Here is a 26,153-nt window from a genome sequence, read left to right on the forward strand (position 1 = left end):
AGTCACACAACGAAAATAACGATCTAGACTACCAAAGAAATATGCAAGCTATGGAGAAAACACATATTTTGAAACCAACGAACTTCATACCAACTCAAAGAAACTAATCCACACTACATATCTTTCAAGCATAAGATAAACTCAAATCCATTCATATTTAAGCCATAAATGAGCTAAATGAAAACTCGCACCATATTACTTTAGATTTATGCATGTTGATTGCAACTAGTTAGGCCAAAACAAAAACAAAAAAAAAAGATAAAAATCTACGCCCATAAATTAACTAACAAAAGGGTGACAGAACATAGACTTATATTTACATTTGCAATAAAAAGCACTATAGTACTTGACAGAACAAGAAAGGAATTAAAAGAAACTTACACTTGTATAAATATAGAATAGAGATAAGGGAATAAAACATACATAATATGCCTAAAATCATTGGTTTGCTTGCACTTAAAAAAAAAAGAGAAATCATCAGTGTAATATTTCTAACTGAGTAGTATGCATTAAGAACACATATTCTGTATACATGAACCAAAATTTCTTATTACATAAAATACCAAATGCACATTAACTTGGACCGAAAAAAGAAAATAAATAAATTGAAGTTCCGCAAATATGTAAATCTTAACATGAGAACTTTCTTCAAATCTGCAACGTCTAAAATAGGAAAAGAATATGTGCTCATATCTCAAACACAAAACACAAGCACATTCTTTCTTAGAGCATATATAGTATTTTAACTCGGAGACAGAACAAGGAAAGAAGAGCGAAAATCACCTGGCAGTGAACGGAGCTCTCTTGACCGCAAATCTACCCTCAAACTTGACCATGCACAAGAATACAGGAAAAACAAAAACAATGAAAAGTTGAATCTTTTGGTCAAAACCCTCAAAATCGGCTCTTGATTTTTTCAAATGATTACTCGAAATAGATACACACCTCTGCCTTCAAGGATCGAGATGGAACTTTGTCAAAAAATGGTGAAAGAGCCAAAATTTCATCCAAGATTGGCTGCTTCTATGACACAAAAGAGAAGAGGGACATTCTATAGGGATCCAAAGATATTTAGGAAAATTTTGGTAGATTAAATGAGGGTAAAATAGGTATTTCAAGGAATTTGGGATTTTAATTAGGGTTTCAATTTTTAATAGACCAACCAATGAAGAGGAGACAAGTGGGTAGGGTGTGCGTTGGTCATGGAAGACATGTGAAGACCATATGGCAAGCGTGAGTTGGTCATATGTTTTGGAACATTTGCACCTTATTATGTGGCGCCAACATGGCTGCTCGCATGACGCCATGTTGTAAGAGTGGGCTGTGGAAAAGGGCTTCTTCTTGGATCATTGTTGGGTGAAATTTCGTTTGGCTAAAGATTTCTTTTGGTCTTTTTCTTTTCTTCTTTTAAAATTTTTGGGCTTCTAAGTTTATATATATATATAACTTTTTAAATACAACATAATTAATAAAAAAACATTTTGAACAAAGTCTAACCATATATAATAATAATTTCTTAACATAACAAGATTTACTGTTAAAATATTACTAATTGATAAAACTCTTAGAAAAATAAATACATATAAATAAATTATTTTTTAGATTTCAATTCAAATACGATGTTATCAAATCATGAGTGGTACTGCAATAAAATTATCAAATTTAGTCTCGTAAGCCTTCTATATTTGAAAAATGTCAACCGTAAAATCATCTCTTCTACTTCTAAGTTCAACTATTCTGTTGTAAAAAAAACTTCTCTTTTAACTATTCTACGAAGAAGATTAGATAATAGTAGATGATAGAAAAGAAAGGAATATGATGATGTAGGGACAAGTAAATTGTGGTTACAATTTACTAGTGTTTATACTAATATTATCTGTCTTTTCACCTATCAAAATTCATTAATGGGACACACTGAATCATGATACATAAAATTTATTTCTGGTTTCAAAATTCAAAGAGTCATCGATTTGGAAGAGTTTCATACATTATTTTGTCTTCTACTTTAATTGAATTTATTAACCTAATCAATTATAATTATAAGGGAGAAGACACAAGTACCCCTAAACTATGACCGAAATCTCAGAGACATACCTTAACTAAACTAAAGTCATATTAGCCCCCTGAACTCATTTTTTTTTGTAATTTTGTACACCTTTTGGCTTATGTGGCACACCCCGTGACTCCACGCAGTGGAGGCGCGTGGGAGATATTTGGATGTCACGTAAGCCAAAAAAGTATACAAAATTACCAAAAAAATGAGTTCGAGGTAATAGGACTTTAGTTTAGTTAAGGTGTGTCTTTGAGATGTGGATCATAGACTCATAGTCTAGGGAGGTACTTCTACCTTTTCTCATAATTATAATGCCATAACTACGATTCTTCAGTCGCACCTGCACTTGGATCAGTAGACCGTTAATTAGGAATTTCTCATTCCTAATTGTTTGCTGGTGCTTGAGGCCATTTCCTTCCGGTCAAGCCGACAAGACACAATGAGTCAATTTTTGCGAGCCGTCGATATCTTCGTTTCTGTGCTTAAGTGATTTTAAGCTTAAAAACCCCTTGATAAACATTAAAATATAGCAATAATTCAATGAATCTGAGTTCAATAAGTTGGTAAAATACAAACTTATCAATTCCACCCATAGTTAAACAACCATAAAAACATACATATCACACAAACCAGTATAGCAAACACACTTCACAATATAATTGTACTATCCTGAAACTCCAGTCAATCTATGTTCAAGGCCTCGGGCACACAATCATTATATCATAAATAAAGCTCAAATATCAGAATAAACACATAATCGTACTAAACATACTAAAAGGAAACCAACAAATTAAAAACAATGTTTAAACAAGCTAAATTCATACTAAGGATTCTATACTTACCAAACCAAAACTAAGCATCACCCTAAAATAAGACTTAAGGCTAACTACTAGTCTAAAGTCCAAAAAAATGGCCACATCAAAGTTAAGGATCATGAAATCCTAAAAGTTCATCCTACATCCTTTCTAACAATTAGACAACTCAATAAATATAAATTATAACTAAGCCAATTCTAAACAAGGAAGCCATAGCATTTCTAGAAGTCAAAACCGCACTGGAACCACACTCAAGATTTTTTCTGTAACACCTTAAAAATTGGTAAGTTGAGTTTGGAAAGGAAAATTTGCAGAAAGAAAAACAATTAATACAAAAAAAAAGTTGTGAGAATTTACTTTTTATTAGTATTAATTAAATATTCTTGAAAGAATAATAAAATATGTAACGACCGGTTCCGTCGTAATAGAAAAGCCAACGGAGAAAAATTTTGGGTTGGAAAACTTTTTCGTAGTAACTTGAAATTTCCCAACCTAGAGATTTGGACGAAATCGGAGTCTTTGAGGTGTAGGTAAATATGGTAACAATCGGGTGACTTATTTATGATTTTGATTATATGAATAGTTAGAGAAGTCATTAAGGAATCCGTACGACTTTACAGAATTGAATTCGGGTGAGTAGAACTCCCGAAATCGATCTTAGCGTGAACGGTATTTTCTGAACGTCGTTGGTTAGGTGTGTTGTGAAATGGGGTCTTGAAATTATTAAAATAGCTCACTGTTTCGTGCAACCTGCTTTGGCGATGCCGCTGTAGCTGGGTGAGGGCCGCTGTGGCGGGCCAGACGCGACTTAAAGTCGTAAATAAACCCCAAAATGACTTTATTATGCATTGTTCGACTTTGAGAGCTAGGAGACGACCCCATATGACTTCTTGACCCTTTTTCACCATTCTTGAGGCTAAAGGTAAGATTTTAACTCCCCGAATCCATTTTTTGATCCATAGAACGTAACCTAATGGGTAAATATTGATGGAGGAGGGTTTTGATCTAGAATCTCTGGTGGAAACAGCCCTAATTGGGATAATTGAGATCATGAGTTTGATCAAGGGTTCATAGAATTGTTAGTAATCCGGTTAATTAGTGATTGTTTATTAATTTCCGTGTTATTATGATTGTTTGTAGACCAAGAACAAGCGGAACGAATCCAAAAAGGGAAGGATCAAGTTTCTTAGGGTTTCAAAACTTGTTTCGAGGTAGGTGATGGTTGTGATTCTATGATTGTGTAATGTATGTTTTTTCTTGCTTCATTATGATACATGTATGTATATGAATGTTGCATTATTGATCACACTTGTTGTAATGAGATAGATGAATGATGGTTACCATGAAATCATGACTTAAATGTATGATCTTGAGGATATACTTGTAATTGTGATTGTGGTGTGTTGAATGGATCGGTTGCCACGTTCCGGCATAACTAACTTGGATCGGTTGCCACATTTCGACATAATTATGGGATCGATTGCCACGTTTTGGCATAATCATTGGATCGAGTACCACGTTTCGGTATGCTAACTATTTTGGGTTTGGGTTCCATGAGAGGACCAATGACTTGTCATAATTATGTATTTTGAGAAATGTGAAGTTGTTCGTTGTTCGTTGTTCGTTGTTCGTAAATGTTGATGATATTGTATATGTTCGATATATGCATATGATTATATTGTTGTATTGACTTATGTATGTTACACTTAGTGGGATAGCCGCGTGATCCTACCAGTACACTATAGTTGTGCATTGATACTGTACTTGCTCTTATTTTTGTTGAGTACAGGGCATCTTCAAGCGGCTATTGACAAACCTCGTTTAGAAGATCAGTGATCGTTTGAATTCAAGGGTGAACCAATTCTCTCGGGCTGACATGAGTTCTCTTTCATCTATGGCCACCATTTTGGACTTAGACTTTTCTAGTTAGTTATTAGTTCATTAGTTGGGGGTTGTATCCCTTCTTGTTCAGACTTGTTGAACTTTAGATGTTTTGGTACATTGACTTTCAGGTTCTAGGTATTACTTCCGCATTCATTTAGTTGATAGACTTTTGTTTGGAGTCTATGGGAACTCCCTATTCTTTCTTTAGTATTTAACTATTGTTTCGTATCCTTAATGCTTTAGTTTGTGGTTTAGTTGTTTGGTTTGGGTTGTAGTAGTAGTTCCTCCACCGGAGGGTTAATATGGGTTCCAATCACAATGGTTTGGGTCGTGACAAAGTTGGTATCAGAGCCTATGTTCGTTGATCTCGATGTACCAAAACGAGTCTAGTAGAGTCTTGTGGAATGGTACGGTGACACCTTTACTTTTCTTCGAGAGGCTATAGGACTTTAGGAAATCTCTCTGTTTTCTATTGTCTCCTTTCGTGCTATGACTTGATTCCAATTGGTATCTGGCGATTCCAATTAGTATCTAACCTCCTTCACTCTTCTGTCCGCAGATGGTTAACACTAGATTCAACGGCGTCAGGCCTGTAGCTCCCGTCAATGCTCCAGCTAGGGAATCTGCAGTGAGAGGTCGTAGTCGAGGCAAGGGTAGATGAAGAGCTAGGGGTAAGACTGTGGAAGAGTAGCGTCTGCTGGGAATGGAGCTCCTGTTGAGAATACTCCTGTGAATGAGAACCCTTCTGCGCATCATTAAGAGATAGATGAGAATGTTGATGTTGAGGATATGGGACAAAAGGAAGAGGTGTAGGCTGAGACTACCGATGTTCCTCCCATAGACCTAGTGTTAGGTCAATAGATCATTTCATTGTTGAAAGGGTTGGTTGGTCCTTGAGTACTTCCTTCTGTTCAAGCAACTCAAGCTCCCGCTAATCCCCCTGTTGCTAGCACTACGCCCAAGACGGGTGGAATGGGAGGTAACGATGCTTTCTTTCGTCCTTTGTTGGGTTCTGTTATGACTGGTAATGAGCATGAAATGTTGACTAAGTTTTTGAAGCTAAAGCCTTTTGTGTTTCTTGGTTTTGAGAATGAGGATGCTTATGGTTCATCTTAGATTGCTATGAGAGGCTTCATAAGTTGGAAATTATCCATCAACATGGGGTTGAGTTCGTTTCCTTTCAACTTTAAGGTGAGGCTAAGCAGTGGTGGAGAACTTATATGGAATGCAGATCTTCTACTTTACCTCCACTTACTTGGACCCAATTTCATGCTCTGTTTTTGGAGAAATATGTGCCTAGGACTTTGAGGGATCGCAAGAAGGATGAGTTTATAGCTTTGGAGCAAGGTGGTATGACTGTGGCTGCTTATGAAGTCAAGTTTCATGCTTTGTCTAGATATGCTACTCAATTCCTAAGTACTGAGGAAAGAGAGAATCTGGTTATTTATTAGAGGACTAAATTCTGAGTTGCAAGTATTATCTGCTCATATGATTTCTACAGGGATGAGCTTTAATGAGGTAACAGACTATGTTAAGAAAGTGGAGGGGGTGAGGTGAGACGGTTAGCTAAGGCATTGGCAAAAAGGGCCAAGAATTCAAGCAACGTTCAAGGTTCTTATTCCAAGGGTTCAGGGAGGCCAACACTTGCAGCCAAGTCAATTCAGTCCGCTATGTCCGCCTCTACATGTCATTACTCAGGAACTCCACCTCATAATTTGATTCAAGATAGCCAGGGAGTCGCACCTTCAGCGGGCAACAAGCCATATTTTGATCGTACATGCTACAACTGTGGTGAACCTGGGTATATCAAGAGAGATTATCCCTGCCCACGTGTGTTAGATTCCGTGTAGGAGTAGTCTGGAGCAGTGGAACCCGCGGGAAATGGTAATAATGGTCGAGGGCGTCCACAAGGTGGGCGATGAGGTAATCAACGAGGCCATGGAGGTAGAAGAAATGGTAATGCAGGCAGGGGTAACGTGCAACCAGGTAGAGAAGTGGCTCGTCAAGATGATAGGGCTCAGTGTTATGCCTTTCTAGGGAAGAATGAAGCAGAGTCGTCGGACGCGGTGATCACATATACTATTCTTGTCTGTGACCGGATGGCTAATGTGTTATTTGATCCGGGTTCTACTTATTCATATGTATCCGTGAGATTTGCCTCAAAGTTTGATATGATTTGTGATATACTTGATGCCCCTATCCATGTTTCTACCCGAGTTGGAGAGTCAGTCATAGTCACGCATGTCTATCGTGCTTGTCCTATTTTGTTTATGGTTTTTAGACTTGGGCTGATTTGGTGATTTTAGATATGACTGATTTTGATACAATCTTAGGCATGACTTGGTTGTCCCCCTATTATGATGTGCTTAATTGTAATACTAAGTCTGTAACTTTAAAAATTCCGGGAAGGGAAAAATTAGAGTGGGAAGGGGTGTACAAGCTTAAGCAAGCTAAGATCATATCCTTCATTCGGGCTAGGAAATTGATAGGGCACGGTTGTTTGGCTTATTTGGCTTATATTAGAGATGTTGAGATTGAGGCTCCATCCATTGAGTCTATTCATGTGGTGTCAAAATTTAGAGAAGTGTTTCCTAATGACTTGTCTGGTATGCCTCCGAATAGGGATATAGACTTCTGCATTGATTTAGAACCTGGTACTCGTCCCATTTCTATCCCTTCATATCGCATGACTCCATCATAATTGAAAGAGCTTAAGGCTCAAATTCAAGAGCTTCTTGATAAAGGATTTATTCATCCTAGTGCTTCCCCATGGGGTGCTCCAGTTTTGTTTGTTAAGAAAAAAGATGATAGTATGAGAATGTGTATAGATTACCGGCAATTGAATAAGGTCACTATTCGAAACAGGTATCCTCTTTCTCGAATAGATGATCTTTTTGACCAATTGCAAAGGGCGTCAGTTTTCTCCAAGATGGATCTAAGTTCTGGCTACCATCAGTTGAAAATTAGGCCAGAGGATGTGCCCAAGACGGCATTTAGAACTCGATATGGGCACTATGAGTTTTTGGTTTGACCAACGCGCCTGCAGCTTTCATGAGTTTGATGAATGGGGTGTTCAAACCATTTCTTGATTCTTTCGTTATAGTCTTTATTGATGATATTTTGGTCTATTCGAAAAGTGAGGAAGAGCATGCCAACCATCTTCGCAATTTTTTGGGTGTTCTTGGGAAACAAAGTTTGTATGCTAAATTTTTTAAGTGTGAATTTTGGTTGACATCGGTTGTATTTTTGGGACATGTAGTTTCAAAAGAAGGAGTAATGGTAGATCCTCAAAAGATTGAGGCGGTTCAAAATTGGGTTCGACCTAGCTCTATGACGGAAGTTAAGAGTTTTGTTGGGCTCGCTAGCTATTTTCGTTGATTTGTGAAGAACCTTGCTTCTATTTCCACTCACTTGACTAATTTGACCAAAAAGGAGATACCATTTGAATGGACTGAAAAATGTGAGGAGAGCTTCCAAAAGCTCAAGACTCTCTTGACCACAGCGCCTATTCTAGCATTACCGATTGGAGGTAAATATTTTATTATTTATTATAATGTTTCACATTCTGGTTTGGGTGTTGTGTTGATGCATGATAAGAATGTTATAGCCTATGCCTCACGTCAATTGAAGGTGCATGAGAGGAATTATCCAACACATGATTTAGAGTTGGCAGCGATAGTGTTTGCTCTTAAGATCTGGCGGCATTACCTCTATGGTGTTAAGTGTGAAGTGTTTACTGATCATCGTAGTTTGCAGCATGTGTTCACTCAAAATGATCTGAATTTGAGACAGCGAAGGTGGATGGAGTTACTTAAAGATTATGATGTCACCATTCAATACCATCCGGGCAAGGCTAATGTTGTAACAGACACTTTAAGTCGAAAACGGTGAGTATGGGTAATTTAGTAAGCTTGAGTGTAGCCAAACGACCTTTGGCTAAGGAAGTTCAGACCTTATTGTCGAAGTTCATACATTTGGGCATCTCAGAAAGAGGTGGGGTGTTAGCTAGAATTGAAGTGAGGGCCACATTTATTGAAGAGATCAATGCCAAACAGTTTGAGGATGAGAATTTGGAGGAGCTTAGAAAGAAGACTGCGATTGGTAAGGCACAAGAGACCACTCTTGATGCGGAAGGTGTGCTCACTTTTAAAGGGAGGATTTGTGTTCCTCGAGTTGACGATTTGATTCAAAAGTTGTTAATAAAGTCCAATGGTTCGCGATATTCTACTCATCCAGGTGTGACCAAGATGTACCGAGATTTGAAGCGAATTTATTGGTGGTCGGGCATGAAGAAGGATATAGCGGAGTTTGTGGCTAAGTGTCAAAATTGCCAACAAGTGAAATATGAACATCAAAGGCCTGCAGGTTTGCTTCAAAGAATGTCAATTCCGGAATGGAAGTGGGAAATGATAGCCATGGATTTTGTGGTTGGTCTTCCCAAGACTTTGGGAAGTTTTATTCTATTTGGGTAGTGGTTGATAGATTGACTAAGTCAGCCCATTTTACTCTGATAAGAATAGATTATAATGCTGAACAATTAGCTAAGGTGTATGTGAAAGAGATAGTGAGGTTGCATGGGGTGCCCCTCTCTATCATCTCGGACCATGGTACCCAATTCACATCCAAGTTTTTAAGGAAATTACATGATGAATTGGGCACACAACTCACTTTTAGTACAACCTTCCATCCACATATAGACGGACAGACAGTCAGAGAGGACTATTCAAGTGTTAGAAGACATGTTGAGGGCATGTGTGATTGACTTTGGAGGGCATTGAGATAAGTTCCTACCTTTGTGTGAATTCTCCTATAATAATAGTTATCACTCCAGCATAGATATGACACCATTTGAGGCACTCTATGGGAGGGGATGTAGATCACCCATATGATGACTTGAGGCTGGAGATGTGAAACCATTGGGGGTCGATTTAGTGAAGGATGTTCAAGATAAGGTGAGGAGTATTCAAGCCAAGCTTCTAGCAGCCCAGAATAGACAGAAGAAGTATGCAAATCATAAGGTGAGAGGCATGACGTTTCAAACCGGTGAGAATGTTCTTCTTAAGGTATTACCCATGAAATGGGTGATGAGATTTGGCAAGAAGGGCAAACTAAGTCCGTAATACATTGGTCCCTTTGAGGTTCTTAAATGTGTAGGACCGGTAGTGTATAAATTGACTTTATCTCCTAATCTATCGGGTGTTCATCTGGTATTTCATGTGTCCATCTTGAAGAGATATCATGGTGACGGGGAGTATATCATTAAGTGAGACTCAATTGTGTTAGACAAGGATCTCCAATATGAGGAGGAACCGATTGCAATTCTTGATCGTGATGTGCGCAAGTTGAGGACCAAGGAGATAAAGTCCGTGAAAGTTCAATGGAAGCATCGTCCAATTGAGGAAACTACTTGGGAAACTGAGAGGGACATGCGAGACAAGTATCCCCAATTGTTCGTCAATTTAGGTACTACTTCATTCCTTCCTTAGCCTATTTTTTTCCATAGTTTGTCACTCGGGGACGAATGATGGGTAAATTGGTATCTATTGTAACGACCGGGTTCCGTTGTTATAGAAAAGCCAACAGGGAAAAATTTTGGGTTGGAAAACTTATTCGTAGTAACTTGAAATTTCCCAACCTAGTCCAAATTTGGATGAAATCGGAGTCTTTGAGGTGTAGGAAATCTGGTAACAATCAGGTGACTTATTTATGATTTTGATTACATGAGTAGTTAGATAAGTAGTTAAGGAATCCATACGATTTTATGGAATTGAATTCGGGTGAGTAGAACTCCCGAAATCGATCTTAGCGTGAACGGTATTTTCTGAGCGTCGTTGGTTAAAGGTGTGTTGTGAAATGGGGGTCTTGAAATTATTAAAATAGCTCAGTATTTCGTGCAAGGCCCTTTGGCGGTGGTTTTGGTCGCTCTAGTGGTGCCGTTGTAGCGAGGTGAGGGCCGCTGTGGCAGACCAAACGTGACTTAAAGTCGTAAATAAACCCCAAAACGACTTTATTCTGCACTTTTTGACTTTGAGAACTAGGAGACAACCCCATACGAGTTCTTGACCATTTTTCACCTTTCTTAAGGCTAAAGGTAAGATTTTAACTCCCCGAATCCATTTTTCGATCCTTAGAACGTAATCTAATGGGTAAATATCGATGGGTGAGGGTTTTGATCTAGAACCTATAGTGGAAACAACCCTAATTGGGATAATTTTGATAATGAGTTTGATCTAGGGTTCATAAAATTGTTAGTAATGTGGGTAATTAATGATTGTTTATTGATTCCCGTGTTATTATGATTGTTTGTAGACCAAGAACAAGCGGAACGAATTCGGAAAGGGAAGGATCAAGTTTCTTAGGGTTTCAAAGCTTGTTTTGGGGTAGGTGATGGTTGTGATTCTATGATTGTGTGATGTATGTTTGTTCTTGCTTCATTATGATACATGTATGCATATGAATGTTGCATTATTGATCACACTTGTTGTAAATGAGATAGATGAATGACGGTTACCATGAAATCATGACTTAAATGTATGATCTTGAAGATATACGTGTGATTGTGATTGTGGTGTGTTGAATGGATCGGTTGCCACGTTCCGTCATAACTAACTTGGATCGGTTGCCACGTTCCGGCATAATTATGGGATCAGTTTCCACGTTCCGACATAATCATTGGATTGGGTACCACGTTCTGGTATGCTAACTGTTTTGGGTTTGGGTTCCATGAGAGGACCAATGACTTGTCATAATTGTGTATTTTGAGAAATGTGAAGTTGTTCGTTGTTCGTAAATATTGATGATATTGTATATGTTCGATATATGCGTGTGATTATATTGTTGTATTGACTTATGTATGTTACACTTAGTGGGATAGCCGCGTGATCCTACCAATACACTGTGGTTGTGTACTGATACTGCACTTGCTCTTATTTTTGTTGAGTACAGGGCATCTTGAAGCGGCTATTGACAAACCTTGCTTAGAATATCAGTGATAGTTCGAATTTAAGGGTGAGCCAATTCTTCCGGGCTGCCATGGGTTCTCTTTCATCTATGTCCACCATTTCAGACTTAGATTTTTCTAGTTAGTTATTAGTTCATTAGTTGCGGTTGTATCCCTTCTTGCTCAGACTTGTTGAACTTTAGATGTTTTGGTACATTGACTTTTAGGTTCTAGGTATTACTTCCGCATTTGTTTAGTTGATAGACTTTTATTTAGAGTCTATGGGAACTCCCTATTCTTTCTTTAGTGTTTAACTTGGTCTTGATGGCAGATAGTTCAATGTACGCTCGATTGCTAGTAGTTTGAGGGAGAGTTCGAAAGCTTTGCTTTGATTCAATAGGTAATAGAGAGCAAAGATGAGGCCTCGCTTCACTAACAAAAGTCGCTTCCTCGTGAACTCCGTTAACTAGGCGCCCCTCTCCAAGTAGTCAGTCTGTTCTCTTGTGGAGAAAGCCTTACTCTCGTTTCGTTCGAACGTTTCGTAACCTTAATGCTTTAGTTTGTGGTTTAGTTGCTTGGTCTGGGTTGTAGTAATGGTTCTCCCACCGGAGGATTAGTGTGGATGCCAATCACGATGGTCTGGGTTGTGACAGAATAATAGTAGTCTATAATCAGAAAAGTACTAACACAAATCACCAAAATGGTACATATATGAACACTATACCTTTTTTAAGCATTTAGTGCTCTAATGGTAACAATTCATAGAAAAATCTTATCTCTTCATTGTTAATATGCTTCTGCGAAGTTTTTAAAATAATTTTCTAAACTAATAACAGTAAAGAGTGATACTATAACAATTTACATGACAACATTACCATTTTCATGAATATTCATATGAAGTAATAAAGGAAAATAAACATTTACCTCATAAATTTGGAGCTTTCTGCTACTATTTCTTCTAGTAATGGGGTTATACATATTCTTGGTTATAAAACCTTATTATTGAGGAGAATATATAATGAATGAGATAATGTAATTCAATATCCATTTAATGGTGAATAAAGAACTTCTTAAGGGTTTACTTGGATCATTTGTGTAGATGGAAAAACATGAAAACAAGAAAATCAATAGTTATTCCGTATAGGAGGTGAAAAGTCATTAGTTACTCCCTCATTCCATATTAATTTAATATTTGAGGTGTTTCACACCCTTTAAGAAAAGTAGATTAAGACATAAATTGAACATAGTTTTCTATTTTTACCCTTATTAATTATTGTCAAATTTATGATTAAAATAACTAAATATTAATTACTCACTAATTCCAATACTAACTAATGAAGGGTAAAATTGAAAGAACACTCTAAAAGTAGTTTTGAAAACTGAACAATTAAGTTAATTTGAAAAATGAAAAATGCCTCAAAAATTAAATTAATATGGAATGGAGGAAGTGCCATTTATTGAAATTAAGCTCAAAATAATTACAAGAACTCAATGGTTTTTATTGTTGAAAAAATAAGCTAAAAGTTTAATGATGAAAGCAATTTTAAGACAAAATATTAAATGTCATCTTGAAATGAGATGTGAAGATGCTTTTAACTTTTGCTTGTATTATAACTTCATATCAAAAAACCCTTTCATTGTCCTAGATGAATGAATTAGTAAATTAAACAGTTAATTGTAACTTATAATTTAATTAATGAACCTTTGATTGTATTTATAATAAATAACTTGCAATTTTAAAAATAATTAAAATAATAATATTTAATCAAATAAATATTATTTAGTATATGACTAAAATGGTAATTCAATTTTGCACTATGGATTTTTCCACTTTTAATAATATATGATATGATATGATATGCTATGATATGATACGATGATGATATATATATATATATATATATATATATATAGTTTCTTTTACCTATGTACATATTGTGATTTTTAAGCAATAGAGTACAAATTGACACCCCTGGGATAAAATTGGCTCCATCATGTTTGAGCTCGTGACGTTGTGATCTTAACACTAAATAAGATTTATTAAAAACCATTTTTTTCGTGAAAAATAAGACAAACATAAAAAAGGGAAAAATAAAGAAGTCATCCCAATCTGCCTTGATCAAGAAGAATCAAAGAGTTATAGTATATTACACATTTGGGAGGGACAATTGCAGAAAGAGTGTAGATAGGGATACTCTATAATACATTATTGATTAATGTGGCTTTACCACCAAAAGATAGCACCTTCCCTTTTCATGTTTGGAGCTTGTTCTTTACCTTCTTGATGAGTTCATTGTAATCACTCTTTTTCTTCTTAGTATGAGTGATAAGATACCCTAGATAAGGGATTCGAAATTGGCTTCTTGAGATTCCTTTGCATCTATCAACTAAATCTCCTAGTTGTGCACTAGTTTTCTGATGCATGTACCAGGAACTCTTTCCTCTGTTGATTTATTGTCCTAATTGAGATTCATATCTCTCCAACACCTTCATTATACTTTGAAGGTAATTTTCATGTGCAACTACAAAAGTAATTGTGTCATACGCATAAGCAAGATGGTTAAGATTTGCACTCCATATAGGCATACCATATCCCACATATCGGCTATCATCAAATAATGAATTCAAAGCCCTATACAAAACTTCAGCACCAAGAATAAACAAAGCAGGGGATAAGGGCCCCGCTGTTTTACCCCCTAAAAGAGTGAAAGAAGCCTTGAGCCTCCCCATTAGCCAACACAATATACCAATTATTAGCTATAAGCCTCCAGATGATATCGACAAAGAGCTTTGAGAATCCCATTTTCCTTGAGACTTTCATAAAAAAAAACCATGATATCTTGTCATAAGCCTTTGTCATATCAAGTTTAATAATGGTATTGACTGGGTTTCTTTTTCATGTGATATCAGATGCGATATCCTGAGTTAGAAAGATATTCTCAATAATAGTCCTTTCTTTTACAAATCCTGATTGGTTAGAAGAGTTCAACCTTGGAAGCACCATCTCTAGTTTATCATGCACCACCATGGAAATAACTTTATTAATGAAATTTCTCAAGCTTATAGGTCTTAGATAAGATAAAGATCGAGCATTATTATATTTGGGCAACATTACAAGGTTCGTATGAGTAATAGATTTTGACAGTATATTTCCTTCAAAGAAAGCAGAGACCAATTTGCATATATCATCACCAACTATGTCCCAGCAATACTGATAAAAGAGACATGTAAAACCATCTATCCCACTTGCACTGTCTCCACTAAAATAAAACACAACATTTTCAACCTCTTCCTTTGAAGGCATAATGCCAAGAGAAGCATTATCTTGTTCTATCATAATATGCGAAATGTGATCAGAAGAGAAAGCTATGTAGCATCCCTTTCTTGAGTAAACTATTTCTGATAAAACTTGATAGCTTCATCAGAAATCTATTTGCTATCTTCCAGCAACTCACCTTGTTCATTATGTATTTTTGTCAAAATTAGTCTTTTCTTTCACCCCTTCACTAGACTATAGAATAATCTAGTATTTTTGTTTCCTTTCTCAAACCAAGTAATTCTTGCTTAATGTTTCCAACACTCCTCTTCATAATGCAGATATTTCTTAAACTCTACTTGTGCCTTCTGCATGATCCCTCTATTCACACTGGACGAGTCACTTTCAGAAAAAAATCTCTTTCATTTTGATAATGTCTTCTCTAATAATTAATTTTGCGAAAATATCACCAAATACCTCTCCACTCCATGACTCGAGGACAAGTTTTGACTTTTTTTAATTTTGTAATAAAATCAAAGAAAGGGTTCTCTGAGTGAGATCCTGGCCAGTTCTGAGCAACCATCTGCTTGAAAGATTCTTCTTCTACTCAGAAATTCAGGAATCTAAAGGGTTTGATAATATTTACCACATTTTAATCACAAGATAGAAGCATGGGGGCATGGTCAGATTATGTTCTTGGAAGATGTTTAACTTCCAATTGATTAGACCAATTTTGTAGCTCTGGATTTACTAAGACTTGATCTAGTCTTTCAAAGATGCAGTCTTCTGCTGCTCTGCCATTCCACCAATTAAAAGAGCTGCATTTGTAATATACTTCTGTAAGGTTGCCTGATCCGATGCAATTTGCTAATTCTTCAGTATCATCTAGATGCACAGAATTCCCGTTAATCTTCTCTTCCTCATTCAATACCACATTTAAATCCCCACCAATTATCTACGGTAAGGTAGAAGAATTGGATAATTGATATAGATCCTCCCACAAGTGTAATCTCTGGAAACTATCACATTTGATATAAACTACAATAACATGGAAACCTTTGTCCAGGTGAGTATCATGAATCTTTAGAATAATTTGTTGTGTTGAATCCACTACAATATCCACTTGATATCCCTCCTTGACAAACAACCAGATTTTGCCATTACATTTAGCTTTGGCAAAATGCATTCCCAATCTCCTCCTATGTTTGTTGATGTGACTAGCATTTTGAAATGATTCCATTAAAACAATAAAAATGATTTTATGTGCTCTATTCAAAATTTGAACTCTTTGAAATGTTTTTTGAGTCTTTACGGACCTAATATTCCAGAAGAAAGACTTCATTATTGAAACTTATTCTTTTGTAGCCCCCTGTTAGGCAATGTTCTGGTAGAGTGGAAACTTACTATATTGCCACCATTCTTCCAAATTTTGACTTTTTTGTTCATTTTTCTCTGACTCTCTCCATCCCCTAAACTATCTACTCCTTCACTATTATATTCTTATCTTCCTTGAGATGTGAAATGCTTGGTTGAGCAAGATTCTGAGGAGAATCCTCAGTTGTAGAATGGGATACAATATCATGTAAGACCTTGTGATGTGAAGTACCATTAACTACCACATGCTCCTTATTTTTTATTTGAATTATAATTGGAATCTCCACTACTCCCAAGGAGTTAGATCCTTGTCTTGCCCATGCATGTTATTGTCCCCTATGCCTAGTTGTTGTTCCTGCTCTAGATATTGTTGCTCCTTATACTTCTCACTTGACCCATTGTATTGTTATTTGAAGAACTCTGGCTGTTTATATCTACTTGATTTTGAACTGAACAAACTTCTTCTTCTTCTTCTTGTTGCCTGTCTTGCTGACTTTGTAGTTAATATTTGTGTTGTAGCCACTGCTTTTTCCTCCAAGTTGATTTATGTTGACACCACAATATCAATACAATGCCCTAGAGATTTGGTTTGCCCATGGTTCGCTCAGAATATTGTTGTTGTTCTTACGTCTTAATATTAGAAGAGATGATCTTCTCATTATTGATGTTTGTTAGCCACACCACCTTATTAATCTCATCCTTTTTTACTACTGAATGACTGTCGTTGGTTGGAATAATCCCTTGCTATTTGTAACAAAGGCATTGCTGTTAGAAGATTCACGTGATTCATTTGTAGCTAATGAATTATATTTATTTATAATTGGATTGTACAATTTGTAGTATTTTGAACTCGTGTCATAGCCAACAAATACATACTTGACACTACGATCGTCAAGTTTAGCTTTCCCTTAATGTGGAACATGAGCATAGGCTATGCTCCCAAAGATTATCAAGTGCTTGACACTTGGCTTTCTTCCGCTCCATGCTTCTTGAGGTGTTTGATCTCGTACATTTTTTGTTGGAGACATGTTGCTCAAATAAACTGCACAAGAAACAGCTTCGGCCCATAATTCTTTTGGTAGATGTTTATCTTTCAACATACATCTAGCCATATTAAAAATTGTTCTATTCTTTCTTTCTGCAACTCCATTTTGTTGGGACAAGTAAGGTACCGTTAGAGGGCGACGAATTCCATGAGATTGACAGAAGTCATTAAATTCTTTTGAAGTGAATTCGCCTCCTCTATCGGACCTTAATGCTTTTATTTCATAGCCACTTTCTTTTTCTACAAGTGCTTTGACATTTTTAAAGGCAACAAAAACTTCATATTTTTGCTTCAAGAAGTATACCCAAGTCTTTCTACTGAAATCATCAATAAAGAGCAAGAATTATTTTATTTTACCAAAAGAAGGTGGATCGATTGGACCACACACATTGGTGTGTACAAGTTGGAGTGGCTTACTTATTCTTGATGTAGTCTCCTTTGGAAAACTCCTCCTTGCATGCTTTCCAAGAAGACAAGCTTCACACAGCTGATTTGGATGGTTGATTGACGGAATCCAATCAACCATGTTCTTGTCTCCCATTGATTTGAGCGCTTCAAAGTTCAAGTGCCCAAATCACATATGCCAACACCATGAGTCATCTGGCACATTAGCCTTCAAACACTTTGCATCGATGGTTTTAAGATTCAAAGGGAACAACCTATTCTTTGCCATATGAACTTTAGCAATTAAGTTGTTACTTGAATCTCTAAGCCAAAGATGCATATTTTTCATACGAATATCATATCCTTTTTCAAGAAGTTGACCCAAACTCAAAATATTACTTTTCAATTTTGGCACATAATAGACACTGTTAATCAATTTATGGCCACCATATTTACAGGATATCAGAATCGTACCTATCCCTTCAATTTGGATCTTTGATGTATCTCCAAAAGACACATTACCTTTCACCGTCTTCTTTATCTCCACAAATTTATCTTTGTGTCCACACATATGATTGCTTGCTCTATTGTCAAGATACCATGAGATGCAATTATCTCTATCTTCTTTTCTGAGTGCTAATAACAATGTTGACTCATCTTCATCTTTGTTGTTGTCAACAAGATTAACTTTCTCTTCAACATTACTACGACATTCCCAAGAGTAATGTCAAATTTTATGATAGTTATAACACCTAATTTTAGATTTGTCATACCTCATTTCATTTGTTCCTTGATAGGCTCCACGTTCTCTACCTTCTCGTTGACCACAGTCACGACCTCTGAATGATTGGTGACTCTTATCTTCATTGTTGAATTTATTGGTATAACTTCTTCCTCTTCCATGACCTCCACGACCTCGCCAATGTACATTTCCTTTGTAACTTTTCTCACTTCAAATCCTTTGAAGGATGCCTGAGTTTTAAGAAGTTGCTCTAATGACTCTTCTTTTCTCCTTTTCATTTTCTCTTCGTGGGCTAGTAAAGAACCTTCCAATTGTTCTACAGTCATAGAGTCTAAATCTTTAGACTCCTCAATAGCACACACCACATAATCAAATTTAGGTGTTAATGAATGAAGGATATTTTCTACCACACGCACATCATCTACTTCCTCCCCATATCTTCTTAGTTGATTTACAACAGCCATCAATCTTGAACAGAAATCCGAAATAGATTTGGATTCTTTTATTTTTAAAACTTCAAAGTCAGCCCTTAGAGTTTGAAGTTTTATCTTCTTTACTTTGTCAACTCCTTGGAAATAATTTAGTAAAATCTCCCAAGCTTCTTTTGAGGTGGTTGCATCAGCCACCTTCTCAAACATGCCATCGTCCAAATATTGATGGATGAGAGTGAGGGCATGTTGATCTTTCTTTTTTGTCTTTAACAAGACCTCCTTTTCATTTGAGGACAAAGTTTCCTCATTTGCGGGTTTTGTATACCCTTTGTCTATAATGTCCCAAACATCTTGAGAGCCAAGAATGACTTTCATTCATAGACACCATCTTTCATAATTTTTTCTTGTGAGACAGGGGTACTGAAAGGACAACAGACTATTATTTGTCATGGCTCTGATACCATGTTGTTGGATAAATATGATACCCAAATAAGTAATACAATAATATTGATGAAAAACTTGGTAGTGTCAAAAGACTACTATTCAACACTCTTTTATTTCTTACAACTCACAACAATATTACTTCCATGCTATTTTCTCCCGAACTAAGAATAGTTTGTGGTTTACTCTCTACTCTCTATTGCTTCTCTATTTTTTGGTGTATCTTCAAGTGTTCCATTACACCTCTATTTATAGAGTTTTGAACCTCTTGATTACATCATTAATGACATAAATGTGGTTGCCAATTTCTACAAAGTTTGGCCGCCAAACTCTACCACAACTCTACCAAACTTTGACTACCAAAACTCTACCAAACTTCCACAAATGTGGCTACCAACTTTCACATTTGTGGCTTGCCAATTTTCACATTTGTGGTAAGTAATTTCAACAAATGTGGATACCAAATTAGTTATTGTTTTATTCCCACAAATCTTTGGGTAAGAAGGCTCCTCCACTTCAGTTCCCTTGGCCATTTCCTTTGACTCATTGAATTCCCGCAATTCTGGATGTAGGATTTTGTGAATATTCTTGGTGTGACCTTGATCTTACACTCTGAACAATATTTAGGAATGTAGTCATACTTGATAGGGATCTTATCAGATTTCAACTTTCCAGTCATCGCATCAAGAATGTTTACAACCACTGCTTTAGGAAGAGAAGCTGCTAGATCCACCAATACTCTCACCTTTGCACAGCTAGGCCTAGATTGATTGATGGTGGCTTGGTCTAATTGTAGCGGCTTACCAACGACTGTAGCTAAAGAGAAAAGACTCTCTTTACCAAAAAAGGTTGGAAAAAGGTTAAGAAAAGAGACCCATGCCATGGTTTCCTCATCAATCTTAAAATTTACGTCACAAGTTATGGTTCTCATCAAATATGAATACCCTTCTTTTACACGTAATGTAAAATGCTCCTTTAGATATGAGATTGATGTAATCCTCCTTTAAAAATAATCTAATAAGGATATGTCAATTGCGAAACAATCCTATTTTGCATTTGCTTTGATGTTGCATTATTGGTGGAATATTATTTATTTTACAAAGTCTTGGTCTCTTTCATTATTCCAAAAATGTTTCTCTTTCTTAAGATTTTTGAGGTTAATGGATTTTAGCCAATAAATGTTTCATACGTTTTGTTTAAGAAAGAAATATATGTTTCAGAGTTGATTTCCTTCGGTATATTTCAAACAGACTAACAAAATCTGATTTATTTGGTTCAAATCCAAGTCTACTGCTTTTCACTTTTCAATGCCTAAATTTCATCACTTTTACCTATTCTTCATACAAAAAAGGGTCAAATATACCGCTATATTATTGAAAATAGTTTAAATATAGCATTTGATATTCTTTTGATCTACATATACCTCTTTCGTTATATATTGGTCTAAATATATCCTTCTCAATGTGACGGAACCAGAAATTTCACAAAGGGTGTCCAATAAAAGGAGAGCTAGTGAGATTTGAACACGTGAGCACCCTAAGGTTCTTTCAAGGCGTCTACAATCACTGGACAACACCTAGTTTTATCAAGAGTGTCCAGAATATGTTATTTAATCACTTTGTGTATCATCGGTATTATTTTCCAACGAAGGGTGTCCAATTGGACATCCTAACTATAACCTAGCTATGCCCTGCAGTTCTCACTGTACTTTGGCCAAATATTCCCTTTATCGGTTTGATATCTAGTCCCAACCTTAAAATAGATATGTGGAGGATTGGGATTAATTAGAAGGACCCAAATCATTTTGTCCGGGCCAACAACCAAAATAATGGGAGGGATGTATTTGGACCAAAGTATAACGGGAGGGGTATATTTGGACCAAAAATATAACAAAGGGTATATTTAAACTATTTGGGATAGTACAACCTACATGGGTATATTTAACCCTTCTCCGTTTTTTTCTTATCAACATGTAATCACTACTTTGCATCATTCAAACCATAATGTATTTATTGATTTTTCATTTTTGCGTATTTTGTTAAGATAAGTGTGATATGTAACTGTCTTTAACGGATCTTAAAGGATGTTTAGTCCTTTTCCTTTAGGATAACAACAACCCTTACCTAGATTCAGATAACTTAACTAGACCATTCATTTAGAGTTAATTTTTGCATTCTTTTAGTTAAATATTTACGTATCCTAATTCAAAACAGCAACATACCTAGTGAAATAATTAGATGGAGTTAATTAATTTAAGAATCACCAATATGTTGTACTCCAATTTGATTGAGGTTAAAATGGGGTATAACACAACAGAGATGCATCATCTCCATCCATCTCGCTTCAACATCTCTGCCTTCTCCCGTATCATTGAAAATGTTTCCCATTTTTAATTCCATCCGGTCATCACATATTTTCATGGGTAGCCTCGCTCGAGGACCTCATCCCAAAAAATGGACAACTTTAGCTTGTTGCTCTAATTCATGGTAACTCTCAGAACCAACAAATCTAACTACTGCCTTATATTTCTAAGGCCATAAATCCATCTTCCAATTTGAACAGATAAGCAAAATAAGTGGTTCTTTTTAAAAGTATTCTAGTTCCAATTTTTCCTCAGATCCAATTAAGTTTAGCCACTTTAGAGAATCTACAAAAAATTTACACTTGTGCAGTAATTCTATTTACTAAGATAATTTCTTTCAAAGCATCCATTACATGAAAACAAACCGCAAAAATATAAAATCTAGAGTCTGAATAGACAACCATTCCCAATAATAAGGTGTACCACCCCATATAATTCAAACTTTTTGTGCTGCGACCATGAGACACTTCTTCCCTGGCTTCTTCTCCAGAATTTTTTTTCTATTTGATAGATAAAATCAAAGATACAAAACATTAGGATTTAGAAATGGACCAAAAAGCCTAAAAAGAGGGCTAGACCACTTTTTTTGTGTCTGATTGGGATCAGAACGGGCGAACCACGTTCATTTGACATGACTAACTAAAAGGTAGCCTAATCCAAACCACCTAACAATCCTTATCATGGGACAAGCAATTCATTATCCGTTCTTATCATGTCGGATAGGGCCAGTTGCGTGCAGACCCTTCCCACTAGACACCACTTCCACTGTACCACCCATACATATTATACAATCATAGACATAAGATAATTTTTTTCATTGACAATTAAATATAATATTCTGTATTCACAAAAATAACATATTCACAACAAAAATAGAAACAACAGAATTCAATATATATATATATATATATATATATATATATATATATATATATATATATATATAAAGTCAAGTAAACAATTTAATTTTCAAGTAATAGGCGACAAATTGACACCCCTTGAATAAAACTGACTCCATTACGGGTGAGAGAGTCTTTGAGCTCGTGACATTTTGATCTTACTAGTAAATAAAATTTTATATGAAGCAAACTTTTTTTGAAAAAGACAAACACAAAAAGGAGGGAGAAAGTAAAGAATTCCTACCAATCTTCCTCAATAAAGAAGAATTTGAGAGTTACAAAGGCAAGAGTAAAGTTATTTCTTGGAAGAAAACAACCATTAGAGAGTCTCATCTAGCAAAAAAACGTTGACAATCAGATGGAAAAAATGTCTCTAAGATGATGTCGAGTTCTTCTACAAACATGAAGGATTGTATGATAGTTGAAGACCTACTTGGTTCTTTCGGTGATGTTAAGGGAAGAATTTTAGATATGCAACCTTTAGGAATAAATGGGAAACAATCCATTGGAAAGAATCGAAAGATTAAAGTTGTTGAATTTGTGTATTGTGTATAAATAAATAAAATGAACCAAACTTATGATAAGTTTCTCAAATATAAAAAATCCAAACCATTTCTTAACAACTAAAAAACCGTCAATACAGAGTACATTTAAATCAAATTAAAGAAATAAAAAGGGAAACTATATATGAAATTGACACCCCAATCAAAATGCTAACATGAGATCGTTGTAGGACCCACCCAATATTGGACAAGTCCACCTCACTCTTGGACAACTCCATTGCCCCCTAACGAAGCTCAACTTCTGTCAAAAAAGACAAATAATTTTCTTAAACTAAAAGTACATCAGTTTGACATACTTAAGAGACTTTATTGCACAAATGTATTCATAAGACAATTTTGAAATTGAGATCAAACATAAGGTACTTGTACTAATTAATTGAACCAACATGACACAATGAATCAAATCTCCCCTGTTTCTTGTTAATGTTGAACAAATAAAAATATTGTCAGTTGTATGATGAGTTTTTCAAAATAGTACATATTCAGATGATATGACACGAGTCCTACAACACAGTCCAAATGAGTGAGAGAGACTCATGTCTAGGCGTAGCAAAAGAAATTTTGTCTTCTTCATTCTGGTCGAAACTCTACTCCTTCAATTAAGAGGTCGCCATTCCCAAAGCAATGCCTAATCTCCAGTAGTCGCGCTTCAACATCTCTTTCTTCCCCTACATCATTAAAAAACATCCCCATTTCTATTTCCATCCATCCATCAACTCTTCTTTGAACATTAGGATAACCAGTTCTCCTGCGTTTTCGTCGTACCTCAGTCTGACGATTGGCAAATATAACAACTGAATTACCAATTGCAAGATCATCATATACATTTGGATCTAATTTGAACACAAGATACATAATGTATGTTGTTCTCTTTGACAACATTTGACTTGCAATCTTCCCACGGATATAAAGTGAGCCAAGACCCCGTAAATAAGCCACTTTTGAGAATCTGCAAAAATAATCACTTTTCTTAATACATATAGTTCATTTAAATGTCTACGAATGCATGTTTTGTTAATGAAGAAATGATTGGTAAAATCTTAGATAATATCATGTAAACAATTATTATTTATTTTCTTTAATATTCTCATCTTCTACTTCACAATCAGTATTCTTTTGCAACCAATGCTGAAAGATTATATTGCTCGAACTCAAAGTAAGGAAATAGTTTATCTAAAGCATGTACGTCTTGGGAAGATGAGCTATAGGTAAACAAAAATCAGGATGTTGTAGTCAATATTTAAAGGCCTTCCTCAACTTGAGATCAGAGGAGATAATATATGTGCTAGATGCCAACATCGAAAAGCACCAACTTTCTTATGGAGAATGAAAATATCAAGCCAAGAAGCCACTAGACCTGACGCACTCAGACGTGATTGAACCAGTAAAGCAACCTTCTATCAGTGGTTAAAAGATGGTAACATTCATTGATGACTTCTAAAGGTACAAATTTAGTTCTTAAAATTTGAAGTATTTGAGAAGTTTAAAGAGTTTCAACATACTATGGAGAATGATATCAGAAGGAAAATCAAATGTTTATGTACGATCAATGGGGGAGAATACACATTATATATGTGGGTTCAATGACTACATTAAAGTAAGATGAAAAGTCGACAATTGACTTACCCAAATATGCCAAAACAATATGGGATTCATCTCACCATTAGAGAAACTCAGGAAGATGATACATATGGTACATCACTTTGAAGTACTTAGATGGGTGCTTTATACGTTCATGCAAGATTATCTCTTTAGCAAATTTAATAAAAGACTATTTTTTGCGTATTAATTGTTACGATGGACAAAAATAAGGATAAAGCTGTTGTGACCCAATCACCAATTGAACATATGTTTAAAGAATTATGATATTTTATGAAGCATAAACATGGTTTTTCAAAGAATTTTCCTACCATACTCAAAAGGACTTGAGCAAAAATTGCAAGAAAAGCTCAATTAATGAAAAAGAACAGGGGAACATGATAGAAAAATTATCCAAAGAGGAAAACCTAAATCACCTGCACCAGAGCTATCTTCACACACACAAAAATAGAAGTACATGTAAAACTAGAGACTTTGATACTTGAAATGTGTTGCATGAAGAAGTCCAAAAAGCACCAGAAGAACAACTCAAGAAGTCTATATGACCGAAATGTCCAAACACCATGTATATGAATGCAACATCATCAATGGTGAATACCATCTTTGAAATATATTCAAAGAGTAGTGAATGGAGAAGTTAAAGGGAGGAAGAGGTTCATTATATGCGTAGACATGAAAATGATTGCAAAATCTCAGGAATTGCTCAAAATAGATGCAAAGAATAAATTAAGTTGATGCTAAGGGGGAGTATTAAAAAGTCATTACAAACCTAATTAATTTCTAAAATATTTCAAAAAAGAATCTAGAAGATCCAATACTTATGGATAATTGAGTGAACAACTCTGGAATGAGAACTCTACAGTACAAAGTAAAACATTCTACAGATAAGTGGAAGGTGTACTCAAATAAAGAGTGTGTGCATGTAGACACCTATAAATAGAGGTATTGATTTGAGTAGTATGTGTACTCAAATAAAGATTGTGTTACCCTATATTATTTTTATACTGTTTTTAGCATTTAATAATTCTTTTAGGATTAATCTTTATTTTTTAACTTTTATTTTATTTTAAGTAGATTTTACTTGGTCCATACCACTACTCTGGACACTCTTCAGAGCTATTACTTTAAGTTAAGGCCTCAATCATAAATCATATTACTCTAATATCAATTATTACAAATTGAATAAGACAACTAAACCCTAAAAGTAGTCTATTAGGATGGGAGAGAACACTCAATCCTATAAACCCCTTAATATTTTTCTTTTTAAATGATAAGGGTAAAATTACCTATAACAAAGATGGTAAGATTCCTTGCAGTTCAGAAAAGTTAGTTCGCATCAGTGAAGGGAGTTATCTTTACGAGGAA

At 35.5% G+C, this 26,153-nt stretch overlaps 1 protein-coding gene and 1 pseudogene across 1 annotated transcript; one reads left to right on the forward strand and one right to left on the reverse strand.

Moving 5' to 3' along the window:
* Nucleotides 1-4,003: 4,003 nt before the first annotated feature.
* Nucleotides 4,004-10,208, forward strand: LOC125811239 (uncharacterized; annotated as a pseudogene).
* A 13,551-nt stretch (nt 10,209-23,759) lies between these two features.
* Nucleotides 23,760-24,044, reverse strand: LOC125811240 (F-box protein PP2-B10-like). The gene has a single exon (XM_049490745.1). It carries the CDS (start codon nt 24,042-24,044, stop codon nt 23,760-23,762), a length of 285 nt encoding a protein of 94 aa, XP_049346702.1.
* Between the last annotated feature and the right edge of the window lie 2,109 nt (nt 24,045-26,153).

The sequence above is a fragment of the Solanum verrucosum genome, unplaced genomic scaffold (assembly GCF_900185275.1).
Source record: "Solanum verrucosum unplaced genomic scaffold, falcon-dt-bn FXZP01000308.1, whole genome shotgun sequence".
Lineage (NCBI taxonomy): Eukaryota > Viridiplantae > Streptophyta > Magnoliopsida > Solanales > Solanaceae > Solanum > Solanum verrucosum.

Coding starts and splice junctions, on each gene's coding strand:
- LOC125811240 (XM_049490745.1), bottom strand. CDS start 24,044: ATGTATCTTGTGTTCAAATTAGATCCAAATGTATATGATGATCTTGCA.